At 34.6% G+C, this 15,953-nt stretch overlaps 1 protein-coding gene across 3 annotated transcripts in view; it reads left to right on the top strand.

The window, feature by feature from the left end:
* LOC150088377 (serine/threonine-protein phosphatase 2A 56 kDa regulatory subunit delta isoform-like) overlaps positions 1–15,953 on the top strand; it is a 484,719-nt gene that overhangs the window by 152,949 nt on the left and 315,817 nt on the right. For all 3 annotated transcript variants that reach the window (XM_090369471.1, XM_090369470.1, XM_090369472.1), the window contains exon 5: positions 13,142–13,252. In XM_090369471.1, coding sequence (XP_090225597.1) covers positions 13,142–13,252 — 111 coding nt within the window. The remainder of the gene's footprint in view (positions 1–13,141; positions 13,253–15,953) is intronic.

Below are 15,953 nucleotides of genomic sequence, written 5' to 3'. Positions count from 1 at the left end.
TTAGTAGATATTACAGGTCACCTAAAAGATCTAAACATCAAACTACAAGGGAAAGATCAGTTGATAACAGACATGCACGATGCACTGGCTAGTTTTCAAAAAAAAGTTGATTGTGTGGCAGAATCAATTAAAAGAGGGTACTCTGACTTACTTTACTGTGTGTGAACATTTGAAAAATTAGAGTCGAAGTTATACCTTTTCAAAATATTGTGACAGAATAGAAAACATTAAAAACAACTTTGATAGGCAGTTTAAAGATTTCAAGGAGCACTAAGAAGATTTTTCTCTTTTTCATGGGTCCTTTTTTTTTTTTTTGTTAATATAGAGAGAGCTCCCATTTCTGTACAAATGAAACTAACTGATCTGCAGAATGACTTGATTTTAAAAGAGAAATACTGAGAAGTTGGGATCCCAAAAAATCTACTCGTACTTAGGGCCAAAATACCCAGAGATAAGAAAGTTTGCCGTACAAATTCTATGTTACCTCAGGAGTACATATTTATGTGAACAACTGTTTTCTATTAAAGCTAACAAAACAGCCCAAAGATCAAGGCTAACCAACGCCAATCTTTCTTCCATAATGAAAGTTGTGTCTTCTCAATCTTTGACTCAGATCTTGCAAAGCTGGTTGCAAGCAAATGGAGTCAAGTGTCTGGAAAAAAAGGCCTAGATTATCACATATTTCCTTGTTGAAATATTGTATTATCTGGAATAACCTGCCTTTCATTATTCATTCTGTTGTTTATTCAGACTTATTTCCTTTCAATTAGTTATTAGTGCATTCTCAGCCGTGAGTATCATTCGGCAACAAACAACAACTGAGGAATTAAAAAGCATCTTTAGGCTTAGAACAGCAAGATTTGTATGTTGTGCGGCCTGTGGGAGTACACTAATACAGGAAATGGCCTGCGGCCCAAATGATTTTGACACCCCCTGCTGTAGACTAATGTAGTGGGGGAGGTCTAACCACCGAAGTAAAGGACACTGAGTGAATTTATGAATTTATGAACAATTAAGAACTTATGGAGAAAGATGAAGAACCTGAAAAAGAGGAACCTCATCATCAGTCATATACAATCCACTGCAAGATGAAGGCCTCTCCACCAACTTTCTAGTTCCTTCTGTTTTGTGCAATGGCCATCCATTTACTACCCATGAACTCGTGAATTTCATCTGTCCATCTCCATTGTTGTTTACCAGATTTTCTTCTCGTTCTTCTTGGGTACCATTTTGTTATTTTCTTAGTCCATCTGTCGTCATGTCTTCAAACTGTGTGTACTGTTTGTTTGTTGTTTGGTTTTTAGAAGCATTAGCAACTAAGGCCATATTGCTCCGGGATGCGGTGGTCATTCCCTGACCTTTCCTCATCCTCCGTATTTGGTGGCGACGGGCTTGAACCCCGGTCTAATCAAGAAGCGTGTGCTACGCACTGCTGCTCCTTCCCACCTGGCTACGGAGGCGCCCTGTGTGTACTACCCAAGGCCATTTCATTTCTTTAGTTTTGATAAGGATGTCCTTTATTTGTGTTTGCTGCCTAATCCAGGTATTTCTATTCTTTTGGTGAGTAAAGAAAAGCTGCAGAACAGGGGCAGACAAGTTTCACTTTAGCACTATTCTTCTCTTGACTTCCAGCCATTTATCATTATATCAGCTAATGACTTGTCTCAGATAAGTATATGAATCCACCTTTTCAATTACTGCTCCTTCAATGATTATATCCCTTTCTGTGGCATACTTGTTCATCATTATTTTTGTTTTAGTCATGTTCATCTCTAGTCCAAAATCCTTACTACTCTGCAAAACTGATATAAGATTTTCCTCTGATTCTTTGGGATCGTGGCTTATGATCACAATGTTATCTGCAAATTGTTTAGATACTCTCCATTCACAATGACTCCTTTCTGCGACCACTCCAGTATTCTGAAAGTGTCTTTAAGGGCAGCAGTAAACAACTTCAAAAATATTGTCTCCTTGTTGAACTCCTTTCTCAATTTTAACTTTGCTACTGTCTTTGTCTAGTGCAGCGTTTCCTAAACTACTAAGATTTATGGACCCCTTCAAAAATCAAAACTTGTTTGCGGATATATATATATATATATATATATAAAACCATAAAAGTAAATTAGAATAAGAATTAAAAATAATAATGCCAGCAGCATGGCAAGACAAGAGTGAAAATAGTCAAAATTAAACATAACGATCAAACCAACAGGGAGGAAAGAGAGGGGTGACAAGAGTAAAAAATATTGCAGCAGAAACTCTAAGATAATTTAGAACATCTAAATGTAAGAATAATAAAATAATTCATTAAATTTCGAAAGCCAATTAAATAGAAATTTAACGGCGCTCCCCTCAGACTGGCACCAGGTCCAAATTTATGTGAAATATCACCAACAGAGTTGTAAACCACTACAATAAAATAAAATAAATAAAAATAGACTGACCATTACGCCCCATCTCAACAGAGGACCACAAGGCCAATAGTGGTCAGGGAATCGCTGCATTTCAATCGCTAGACAAATCGCTGCAAAAAGGCGAGTGGATCGAAAGATCAGTCCGCCACCAGATCCCCAGATTGAACTGCCAATACAGAGGACTTGAATAGCGGTGGTCCTGATGCAGCGAAAATTAAAAAATAGAACAGATACGAGCACTCCAATACAAAGCCACACTACTGACAAAAGTAATTTTAACCAGATTATATAGACGAATAATGAACTATAGATGGCAGCACAGACGCAGCGTTAGCAATTTGCCCACTACTGTCATGTGATATATATGAATAATGTTTAAAATAGTTGGAAACTGAATCTTTCATAATAAAAATAAAATGAAAAGGTACAGCAAACATTAGAGGCAGCTAAAGCATATTCCTCTACATGATGCTTGAAATGTAACCATAAAAGTAAATTAGAATAAGAATTAAAAATAATGCCAGCAGCATGGCAAGACAAGAGCGAAAATAGTCAAAATTAAACATAACGATCAAACCAACAGGGAGGGAAGGGAGTGGTAACAAGAGTAAAAATATTTCAGCAGAAACTCTGAGATAATTTAAACATCTAAATGTAAGAATAATAAAATAATAATTCATTAAATTTCGAAAGCCAATTAAATAGAAATTTAACGGCACCCCCTGTGACAAGCACCAGGTCCAAATTTATGTGAAATATCACCAACAGATGTAAACCCCTAAAATAAAATAAACCAAAAATAGACATTACGCCCCATCTCAACAGAGGACCACAATACCAATAATGGTCAGGGAATCGCTTAATTGGCCTTGTGGTCCTCTGTTGAGATGGGGCGTAATGGTCAGTCAATTTTTTGGTTTATTTTTGTTTTATTTTATTTTATTATTCTTACAATTAGATTCTAAATTATCTTAGAGAGTTTCTGCTGCAATATTTTTACTCTTGTTACTGCTCTCTTCCCTCTCTTTGGTTTGATCGTTATGTTTAATTTTGACTATTTTTGCTCTTGTCTTGCCATGCTGCTGGCATTATTTTTAATTCTTATTCTAATTTACTTTTATGGTGGCCAATGAGTCGATCGCAAATTTAATTTCAGTCGATCACGACGAATTTTAAATATACAGTCATCCCTCGATTTGTGCACCTTGTGCAATGTAATTTTTGAGATGGTAGATCGTGGCACATTTTGAAGGAAAAATGTAGATCACATCACAAATTAAGTAGGCCACTCCTGATATAGAGGAATATGCTTTTAGCTGCCTCTGATGTTTGCTACCTTTTTATTTTATTTTTATTATGAAAGATTCAGTTTCCAACTATTTTAAATGTTATTCAAATATATGTATGAGTAATATGGAAAGAAAGTTAATAAATTGTAACAAGCTGTAACTTAAACTTATGGGCCAATGCAGTTGCTAGAGGAATTATGCATTACGACCATAATGTGTATAAAATATTTTGTATAATATTGAAGATAATAATATAGAAGGTAATTTAAGCAGACAATACCAAGCTGGATTTAAAGAAATGTAAGGGGAAAAAAAAAAAAAAAATATATATATATATATACACACATACACACACAAAACTTATCGTTGTCTACCCACAATCTAGATGACTTCAACTGGGGCCAACCACCCAGACTGAAGACAAAAAACGATAAGAAGGTCTCTGTTTCTGTAATCATCAATATCTGCTAAGATATATAAAATATAAAAAATCCAGAGATTAAGTAATTTGAATCTAAACCAATTAAAGGTAGTTAAATTTTTGAATCGAAAGGAAGATATTATAAATGTAAGCATACTTTGAACATTGTTGACCCGACGGAGAACATAATTTAATAATTAAAATAAGAATAAATGTAAAGTATAAGGCATATCTACTGTATCCAGGACATAATGTAACAACTAGTCATTATGAAATAATAATCCCTCTAGTTGAGTATATATGTGGTGACCCCTATGTGATGGATATAGTAAAAATAAATAAATAATTAATTAATTAATTAAAGTTAAGTTAATGCAAAGAGAAACATGCAGATAGTAAGAAGAATAAAAACTAATAGAGTAGGAATAATAGAACCTGAACTCCATAAAGGCGAAAATATAGTAGTACAAATAAGAAATAGTTTCTCCTACATCCTCGGATTACCCTAATAATTTCGGAGAAATAAGAACAAAGTGAAGGACAGCTTAAAGACAATACAAGATATAAGTTGTAGCTCGGGTATGCCCGGGATTGCAAACCCATTCCTATAGTAGTACCCTGAGTTGAATTTGCATGTCACCTTAGCATGAACTTAAGTATATACAGTGCGATTATAAAATAAGATAAAATAAATTAAATGATGCACTATAATTTGCAGGCCGGTGGGTACAAGTTTTCTAAGCCGTAAGACACCAAGAAAGCAAAGCGTATCCCATGTACATAATATACATGGCCCTAAATCCGTAATTATGGTAATTATATTGAATCAATGGGTTCCGAAAATAAATTTTTGAAATTAATTATATTTATTGCCTTCCTAAAGTGATATTTCAGGTAAGCGATAGGGAAATTATTATTTATCAACTTATTGTACAATGCTATTATGTTTGCTGAACAGGTTATATTTTTATTGCAAATAGAAGCAATCCTCAGGCATTCGGATAAAATGATATTAGCATGCACTGATTTCGATATATTAGATCTCCAGTTTGTAAGACCGACTACATTGAAATTAAATGCATCTCTTTTATTATATACGTTTACATTTATATTATTATGGAATATTTCTATACGAAGATCCAGGTAATTTGCTATAGTATCAGAATTGTTAGTTTTTTCCAATACAAGTTCTTCTGGATATAATTTGCTGTAATCCTGAACGAAATGCGGACAATTAAACACACAGATCATCTACGTATCTGAACATAAATAGGTTATCTTGGAATGTTCTTTCTGTAGAATATAGATAAAGGTTTGCAGTTATGCAGATAAGTTTTGTGTGTGTGTGTGTATATATATATAATTTTTTTTATATCCCTTGCGTTTCTTTAAATCCAGCTTGGTATTGTCTGCTGGACTTCCCATAGGGGTGCCATTCACTTATAAGTATAACAAAGTTCCGTCATATACGTAATTCTTAAAAATACATAAATTTATTAGAGTATCCCAGTAGGTTAAATCAAACTTTATAGCATTTTTATGTTCCAAATATAGTTTTTGGAGAACATCTTTTAAATTGTCGAGATTGATACTAGTGAATAAACGGTTAAAGTCAAATGTTTGTATTTGCTGAATATTGTTATTTTTTATTGCATTTATAATCGGTAAGTTGTTGTTTATTATAATAGTTTTATTTACATTATTTAATGTAGTTTTAAGTAACTTTTCTAACGTTTTTACCTGGAATTTTAGCATAACTATCTCTACATGATGTTATGAATCTAAATGCAATAGGTGATTTTTGAAATTTAGGTATACCATATATAAATGGATATTTTAGGTTATTGTACTTTAATTTTTTATGCAATGCTATTAGTTTTTTGAATATTACCTTAGGGGAAGATGCTATATATTTGTATGTGCTACTGGACTGCAATTCATTTTTAATAATTTTTATGTAATATGACTTACATATAATTGCAAGCAGCTTTGTCAACTGGAGTAATTACAAAATGTTTGTGTATTTCTTTGAGCTGCTTATTTATTAATTTTGTATTATTTAGATTATCCGGTATCAATTTCAATATTCAAATTGATTATATTTGTTAAATATGATATTTAGCATTGTGAAAAGCCATATGTGGTATGCCTCAACTGGTATGTTATATTTGCATGCAGATCTTATGCAGTATTTTAATAAATCTAGATATAATACTTTTTTAAAAGTTGATTTACTAATAGGTAGATTAGGTCGAAATTTAAACAGAGTGATAAAATATCTCTAAGCTCAGGATTTGGGATTATATCTAAATCGCCGGTTATAATGTGGTTATGGTTAGGATCTATATATCTAAGAAATGAAGGCTTGTGGCAAACACATATATCATGTCCAATGTTAATATTGTGAAAGTTTGTAGCTATTATTTTATAGTTACATGCTTTAAGACCAAATGGTTTAGCATATCTAAATCTGATATTAATATGTAAGTTATTAATAGGTAGCTAGTCGTTATGTAAGTTAATAGTTCTATGTATATCCAAATTATCCATCATTTTATTTTGAAAATATAAGACAAGGACAGAGCTTTCTGGTTGTTTGTTAATATTCAAAATATTAATTCTGAATTTAACAATGACTAGTATAATGTGCATAAGGTGAGAAGATCCAAAGACAGGACATTAATTGTGGGTAGACAACGATAAGTTTTGTGTGTATATATATATATATATATATATTTTTATATATCCCTTGCGTTTCTTTAAATCCAGCTTGGTATTGTCTGCTTGAATTACCTTCTATATTATTATCTTCAATATTATACAAAATATTTTATATATATATATTATGTAGAAGAATATGGAATATGAGAAATAGAAAAAGGGTATCAGAACAGATTAATGCCATCAGAATAATTATTGAACATTACATCAGTCTGTATATAACCTTATTTTTTAAACTTAATACCAACTGGATAATTTGGAGAAATTGCATACAACTAGAACAATTAATAAGAATTTAGAATATAAGTATTAGGGGTAAAAATATACCTATGAGGCCAAAGGGCCAAGTATTTAGGTAACCTAAGTTGGACTTCTTTGTTGTACCCTATAAATAAACACATGGAAACAGTGAAAGGCGTGAAGGTGGAGTTGGCTTTCTGGTCAATAAAGATATAAAAAACATCATTTTGGAATTCAAAAGACTGCTACTCTGGATTTCTAAGAGGTATAAGCTAAAGGTTATAATGATTTATGCACCAATGATGATGCAGAGGTTGAAGAAATGTACACTGAAATTGAGTCTTCTAGAAGAACAGAAAACTCACTCCACTATCATTATGGGGGACTTCAATGCTAAGGTTGGAAAGAGACAAAACAGCACAGAAAAGGAAACTATAGGAAAATTTGGAATTGGTGAAAGAAATGAGAGGTGAAAAAATTTGGAATTTGTAGAATCTCGAGGAATGTCAGTAACGAACACTTTTTCAAGAAAAGTGTGAACAGAAAGTGGAAATGGAAGAGCCCAAATGGATTAACAACTAATGAAATCGATTCATCCTCACTAACAGAAGATATATTGTGAATGATGTTACTGTCCTGAACAAGGTAAATGTTGGAAGTGATCACATAATGGTAAGATGCACACTTGATATAGATGTAAGAAAAGAAAGGAAAAAACTGACTCAAGTAAATAATACGAAGGTCTTTTTTGAGATAACAGAAGAGGAGAAAAAGCAGTATGTACTGGAACTTAAGAACAAGTTTCAGCTTCTGTAGACTGCTCAGGACCAAGATATCGACGAGGAATATCACTACTTTCTGAAAGTGATAAAGCCCAAGAAACCTATAGGTAAAAAGAAATTTTTCTTCTTTGCATAATTGATTAAGTTATGCAAAGAAGAAAAAATTAGTCGAGAGACATTTGTCATGATGAACCAAAGACAAAAAATGATGAGCAAGAAAAACACTGATAAGGAGAAAATTGAGTATACTGAGTTATGTAAAGCCATTAGAAAAGAGACTCAGAGAGGACGTAAGAAAATTTAACACAAGAAAAGTAGAACAAGCATTAAGGGAAAACAAAGGATTTAAATCAGCAGCCATGAGCAGTAATACAGAAAGACAAATGATACTGAAATTTAAAAATAGTGATGGTGTACTTATAAATAGCAGAGAAGGCATAATTCAAATAACAGAAGACTTCTATAAAGAGTTATACAAGGAGCGAGGGAATGATGCCAGCAGTGGGGAAGATGGATTGCAAATTAGTAACACATATGACCTACCTGATATCCTTCCTGATGAGGTAGAACATGCGTTGAAGAATAACAAAGCCCCGGGGGAAGATGAAGTTACTGTAGAGTTGTTAAAATTGGGGAGGAAGAGACATTACACAAAAACTGGCAAGCCTCTTCACAAAATGCATTAGAAAAGGTGTGATGCCTAAGGAGTGGAATAATGCAATCATAGTTTTGCTGCATAAGAAAGGAGATAAATTGGAAATTATAGACCAATTAGTTTTTTTATCCCACATCTACAAGTTGTTTGCAAGGGTCATTAATAACAGATTAGAAAGAAAACTTGATGACAGTCAACCAAAAGAGCAAGCTGTCTTTAGGACAAGATTCTCAACTATGGATCACCTTCATGTAATGTCACAGCTAATGGAGAAAGCAAATTAATATAAAACACCATTATGCCTGGCATTTGACTATACAGCATAAGGCAATGTTTCGGGTACTGGAAAGACAAGGCATAGATACCCCATATATTATGATTTTGAAGAAAATATATGAGAATGCTACCTCCTTTATTAGACTAGACAGACAGTAGCAAATTTAAAATTGACAAAGGAGTTCAACAAGGAGACACAATGTCTCTGAAGATGTTTATTGCTGCCCTTGAAGAAGCTTTCAGAAGATTAAACTGGTTGCAGAAAGGAGTCAATGTGAATGGAGAGTACCTAAACCATTTATGATTTGCAGATGACATTGTGGTTATAAGCAACGATCCCAAAGAATTAGAGGAAAATCTTAATCAGTTATGCAGAATTAAGGATTTTGGACTAAAGATGAATATGGCTAAGCAGTAATTGAATAGGTGGAGTTATATACTTATCTGTGACAAGTCATTAACTGTAATAATTATAAATGGCTGGAAGTAAAGAGAAGAATAAATTTTGCATGGATAGCATTCAGGAAATATAGTCACATACTGAGGAGCAATATCCCAATTTGCCTGAAATGTAAAATAATGAACCACTGTATACTCCGCACCATGATTTATGGAAGTGAAACTTTTGCACTCACCAAAAGAATGGAAGAGAAGTTGAAACCTACACAGCAAAGAATGGAAACGAATTATATTGGGAATCAGATGTTAGATAAGACGAGAAACACATGGATTAGGCAGCAAACTCAAGTAAAGGACATTCTTATCAAAACTAAAGAACTAAAATGGTCTTGGGCAGGACACATAGCTCGAAGACATGATGACAGATGGACTAAGAAAATAACAGAATGGTACCCAAGAGGAACTAGAAGAAAACCTGGAAGACAACGATGTAGATGGACAGATGAAATCCATGAGTTTTTGGGTAGTAAATGGATGGCCATTGCACAAAACAGAAGGAACTGGAAAGTTGCTGGAGAGGCCTTCATCCTGCAGTAGATTGAAAATGGCTGATGATGATAAATAAACACATAGATTATAATAAAATAGTAAAATTAAAATGATGTAGCTAATTATTGATAGTTGAATACATTGAATGGAACGTTAACAATGGTTAGCTCTACTCAGTATAGTCCATCAATAAATTAGCTGAGGCTGTCTGTTTCTGTTTGTCATTTGCCAGTTTTTCTAGGTTCAAATATACTGAGCATTTACTGTGAATATTCTATCAATTTTGTTTAATTTCTTTAATATACATTAAATTTAGCAGAAAACCAGCAGAATAACTGCTGGCCTGACAGATAGTGAAAATTATTAATAAAAAATAATGGAAGTGAATCAAGAATAATAAAAGTGAGTACCAACTATTAATTAGTGCAATTTATTTATGTAGTGAGAAGGAAAGGCTTATGCCAAAATTAAGGCGAAGAGGAAAAAGGATAGTAATAGACCTCAATCTTCCTGCGGAATACTGAACACTGTTGCATATTGAATAGGATAGACTGATCATTATGCCCCATCTCATCGGAGGACCACGAGGTAGCCAGTGAACCACTGTTCGTTGTGGTAGGTGCCCCTCCCCTAAATCCACCTATGATACGAAGTAAAACTAGTGAGCAGTCTAATTATCCACAGTGAAACTGAAATGGTAAAAATGAAATATTCTGAATAACCACTGTTCAACCACAATTCATTTGGATATAATTTGTATTATATATATATATATATATAAAAAGGCTACTGCACAGTAGACTCATTGAGAGTGACTATACAGCAGCCTTTTCCTTCTTGGAATAGGCAGCCCTGTAACGAGATAGGGCATATTGTGTTTTGCAATCCATTCATTAAGAGTTGATGAGTAGCAGCTTTTTTTCTTCTTAGACTAGCTGGCACTGTAATGAGATAGGACATAATGTGTTTTACACAAGAGGAAGGTCCCTGATACCACCTTGGTATCAAAGTCCATCCTCTCAAAGGCTGCCAGTAATTTGGCAATGTGCGCCCTCCATAGCCAGGTGGGAAGGAGCAGCAGTGCGTAGCACATGCTTCTTGATTAGACTGGAGTTCGAGCCCATCACCACCAAATACGGAGGATGCGGAAAGGTCAGGGAATGACCACTGCATATCCCGGAGCAATATGGCCTTAGTTGCTAATGCTCCTAAAAAAAAACCAAATAACAGCTGCCAATAATTTGGCAATGTCCTTAAGTGCTTCAACTGTATACGTTGTTGTAAAATGTTTTTATGATTCCACTTTATCATAATTTTGGCTTCCCTCAGCAACTTCTGGGTTTCCAACTCTATAGATTCCTTATGTGTCAGCTCTTCACCATGAAAATCAAGAATTTCAACACCATCACATCACACTCAAGGGCCACACCACAAGATTGACTTTGATGATCTGTTTCTGAACTTTATCCTAGAATCTGCGAAAGTTTCTGATGAATTGAACACTGTTCATATTCAGTGTATTTGTGACATATTGTTGATCTAGTTCTTCCAGAAATCCTTCTTGATTATGCCATTCCTGTCTATAAACTTGGTTAGCTTGAGCAAATTTGTGGTATTGCTAATATGCTGTGAAAGTTGCTGTAATCATCTGATCAATTGATTCCAGCACTGAAGTTGATTTTGGTGGTTGAAACAACTTTTATGTTGGGATGCAGTTTATCCAACTGTGGAGGATCACCAGGATTTTAAAGGGAGTCCTGTGGCTATTTAGTCTTTCAGTTGACTGATAAAATGGTGTCCAAAATATGCCTCGAATATATTCGAGACATTTGCAATATATATTGCAACTAACCCAGGCTCTTTGGGTTTGACGTGCATACAACAGAAAGAGACCACGTTAATGTGATTGAGTATCCATAGATTTTCCTGGTATACAAGCAGGGGTTTCAGCTTGCAGTACCCCACCACATTACCACTGAAGAGCATAGTTAGATGATGCGTAGCCATCTTAAAACCTTGCATTAATTTTTCTTCTTTAGTAATGTTAATAATAATAGTCTTTACTACTCTCCTCACTGAATTTAGGACGAAGGCCTTGAGCTGTGAGAGTGCTCTAAAATGCAATTGTACAAGTAGGGAATAACATCATTCTGTACTTATTGCATTACAAACTTTAAATAAAAAACAACACTGCTCCACTTGGGATGTTATTGCTGTTTATTTAAAGTGCACAGTGCAGTACCAAGACAACAAATGGTGAACAGCCTCCACAACTTGAGATTGATATGCTTACTAGCAAAGTCAATTTGCTCATTGCTAACTAGTTTCCTTTCCCCTACTTATCAAGTTTTATAGTGTTTCCCTTACTTATCAAGCTATTTTATAGCTTGCACAATATGAAGCCTTTACCTTAAATTTGGTGTTTTTTTTTTTTTTTTTTTTTTTTAATTTTTGATCCAACATAAATTTCGGAATACATAAGTCTGGGATGGTTTGTATGTTATATATACAGGGTGATTCACTACCAGTGCGACAAACTTGCAGGAGGTGTAGGGGGCACAAAGACAAATCGGAACCACATAGCATTGCTGGGTCCGAAATGCCTTTGCCATACGGTAGAGGACGTTGAACGGGAGGTCGCGTGAACAGCGGTCCCGCTGGAAGTCAGCATTTGCGAACCGTTTCTGTTGAAGAAACCAAGTAGCAAAAGTCCTCCGGTTTGGATAATCCGCAGGCATCCAATGATTGGATGCATTGCAGATGGTATGAACTCATTTGGTTTGTTGACAGTATCCTCCATACAGTGGATTGGGAAATACCCAATCGTTGGCCTATCGCTCGAGTACTCGTACTCGGATTGCCTTCTGCAAGACGTAGGACATTCTCCTCATTGTCTGGCATCCTCGTCATTCGCTCTTGATTCATGGTACCTCTCATGAAACAACCAGTTTCACGTAACCTTCTGTGCACACGTGCGAAAATCGTATGATGAGGAGCAGGCCTGTGTGGGAAATGTTCCTGGTACAAGCGCAGAGCGGTGCGCCCGTTACAGTCCGCAGCTCCATGCGCGAGGTGCATGTCGGCCAGTTCAACGTTTGAATACTCGTCCATCCTGCTGCCTCGGGAACCGGTTCAAAAATGCTGACTTCCAGCGGGATCGCTGTTCACGCGACCTCTACCGCATGACGAAGGCATTTCGGACCCTGCAATGCTATGTGATTCCGATTCGTCTTTGTGCCCCCTACACCTCCTGCAAGTTTGTCGCACTGGTAGTGAATCACCCTTTATAATACAAATATAGACAGTCATATATAACATATACACATTTGTAAATTTTGTTATTTAGCTTTTCTGGTAATAAACTTTTTTAAAAAGGTAATTTTTCATTCCTTTAGTTTTCTATCAATGTATTTCGAACATTGCCACCATCATCTAATCCTAATGGAGCAGAGTTTGACCCTGAAGAAGATGAACCAACTTTAGAAGCCGCCTGGCCACATCTTCAGGTAATACATGATCTGATTATATTTCAGGAGAACGAGTATGTACACTTTTTCCATAAAACATTATATTAGTAAATTAATAAGAGGAGTTTACCTCAATATAGTACGTGGAACACTTCCGTATGATACCCTCCAGAAATTAAAACGGAAAAAACGAAAAAATCGACAACTTACCGGTACATTAAAGTAAAATATAAATAATTAAAGTAAAATATAAATAATTAAATAATCAATTTAACACAATTCAAAATCAATTCAAAACAATTAAAATTCAAATTAACGCAATTAAAAGAATCTAACGAAAATATTCAAAACGATTTTCCTTCCTGAAGCTGACAATGCTTTTCGACCGACTGTCGTGATCACAGGAATGAAAATTACCGAATCAGGCTAAACCTGCAACTTAAATAGTGATTGTGTCTTCGCGCATGCGCGTAAAGGTCCACGCATCGGAGATCAAATATGGCCGCCGAACATTAACAGAATTCTCGTGTAATTTAATTTCAACGGTTTCTGCAATTAATAGTCGCGTATAATTACGTTGAACGTTAAGTATTTTGGCCTCGTTAAATAAAAAAGTATGTTTTTCGTTAATGGCATGAAAGGCTAATTCTGACGCTGCTGAACGAGAAGCACGAACAGAGGCTTCGTGTTGATTTACACGGATATTAAGAGAAAACCGCGTGGAACCCTGATAAGACGAGTCGCAATCACCGCAAGAAATGTTGTATACTAGATCATTAATTTGTGTTGCGAACGTCGAAAGAACCGAGCGATTGTTCAGTATAGTGTGTAACTTCCGTATAGGCCTAGCTATAATTTTAAATTCGGTATCTTTAAAGAATCTGTTAAGCTGTTTGTGCCACTGTTCAACATATGGGACAGAAATAAAGTATTTTTTGATATTACTATTGTTGATTGGTGCAGTATTTTGTATCCTATCCTTAGCTTGTACCCTAATTCGATTTATTGTGTTAATGGGATAACCCCTGTTCAAGAATCTGCTAGTTAATATTTGTATTTCTGAGTCTAAAGCAGAATCCGTCGTTGAATATTTATAGGCATTTAGAAATTGATTAAAGATAATCGATCTTTTGTAGGTGAACGGGTGGTAGCTATTATAATGTAGAAGCATACCGGTGTTTGTGGGTTTTCGATAGATGCTAAATTGTATTTTGTTCGAGTCCCGGGTAAGCGTGAAATTTAGAAAGTTTAATGACTTAGTATCCGTATCTTCCCTTTCCAGTGTAAATTTGAGTCTAGAATGAATATTGTTAAACGAATGTAAAATATCTTGGATAGTACTACTATCGGTAATAACTAGAACATCGTCTAAATACCTCCCATAGTATGTGATACGGGGACGAAAAGGTGTCAAATGTATCTGCTCAATCGTTGAGAGATAGATCTCTGACATTAAGCCACTCAGGCTCAAACCCATTGGTAATCCAAAAATTTGTTTGTACACCTTGTCTCGAAAGGTGATGTAGTTAGCCTCAACTAATAGTTTAATTAAGTGAAAAATCTCCTTTATAGGCAGCTTCGTATAATTAATCGGTGTCGAGTTTTTATTTAACATATCCCAAATAATATCTAATGTGTATTCAACGTTTACATTCGTATATAATGATGTAACATCTAATGAGAATAAATTGTCATTGTCGCCGAGTCTACAGTCTTTAAGATTATTAAATAATGTATCGTAATTCTTAATCCCAAATTGTATAACCTGTCTAAAAGGTTTTTTAATGTTATATACATGTGTGACTAAGGCTGAAAATGCCGAGTTCCTGTAGGAAACAATAGGTCGAATCGGAAATCCAGGTTTGTGTAATTTTACCTGACCAAAAAGTGCAGGAATATTGTATGTTCTGGACTTCAATTCCTTCAACTGAACCATAGTAATGTAGTCGTTTTTACGATATGTGGTTAACGTTTTATTGTATTGATTTACCAAATTGGTAAACAGTGTCGGGTCCACTTCACAATAAGTGGAGCTATCAGATACAACTGAATCTAACTTATTAATATAATCATGTTTATCTAGTATTACCACTGTATCTCCTTTATCTGCCCTCTGTATAATAATGTCCTTATTTTCTCGAAGTTCTCGTAAAGCTGAACTGTCATGTGTATTCAATTTAGGAAGTCGTGTTTCTTTTATGTTATTCACTACTTGGTTAACTTGTTGAATAAATACATCTTTTTGTGGAACACTACGAAGTCCAAATTCAAAATCAATTACGCATTGTTTTTTTGGCAGCTTTCGAGGTGGTAAATTATAATTTAATGTTCGGCGGCCATATTTGATCTCCGATGCGTGGACCTTTACGCGCATGCGCGAAGACACAATCACTATTTAAGTTGCAGGTTTAGCCTGATTCGGTAATTTTCATTCCTGTGATCACGACAGTCGGTCGAAAAGCATTGTCAGCTTCAGGAAGGAAAATCGTTTTGAATATTTTCGTTAGATTCTTTTAATTGCGTTAATTTGAATTTTAATTGTTTTGAATTGATTTTGAATTGTGTTAAATTGATTATTTAATTATTTATATTTTACTTTAATTATTTATATTTTACTTTAATGTACCGGTAAGTTGTCGATTTTTTCGTTTTTTCCGTTTTAATTTCTGGAGGGTATCATACGGAAGTGTTCCACGTACTATATTGAGGTAAACTCCTCTTATTAATTTACTAATATTAT

The sequence above is a fragment of the Mastigoproctus giganteus genome, chromosome 3, assembly GCF_048544385.1.
Source record: "Mastigoproctus giganteus isolate SK-2022 chromosome 3, ASM4854438v1, whole genome shotgun sequence".
Lineage (NCBI taxonomy): Eukaryota > Metazoa > Arthropoda > Arachnida > Uropygi > Thelyphonidae > Mastigoproctus > Mastigoproctus giganteus.
Note: the sequence above shows the minus strand (reverse complement) of the source record. Positions and strands in the feature narration are given on the sequence as shown.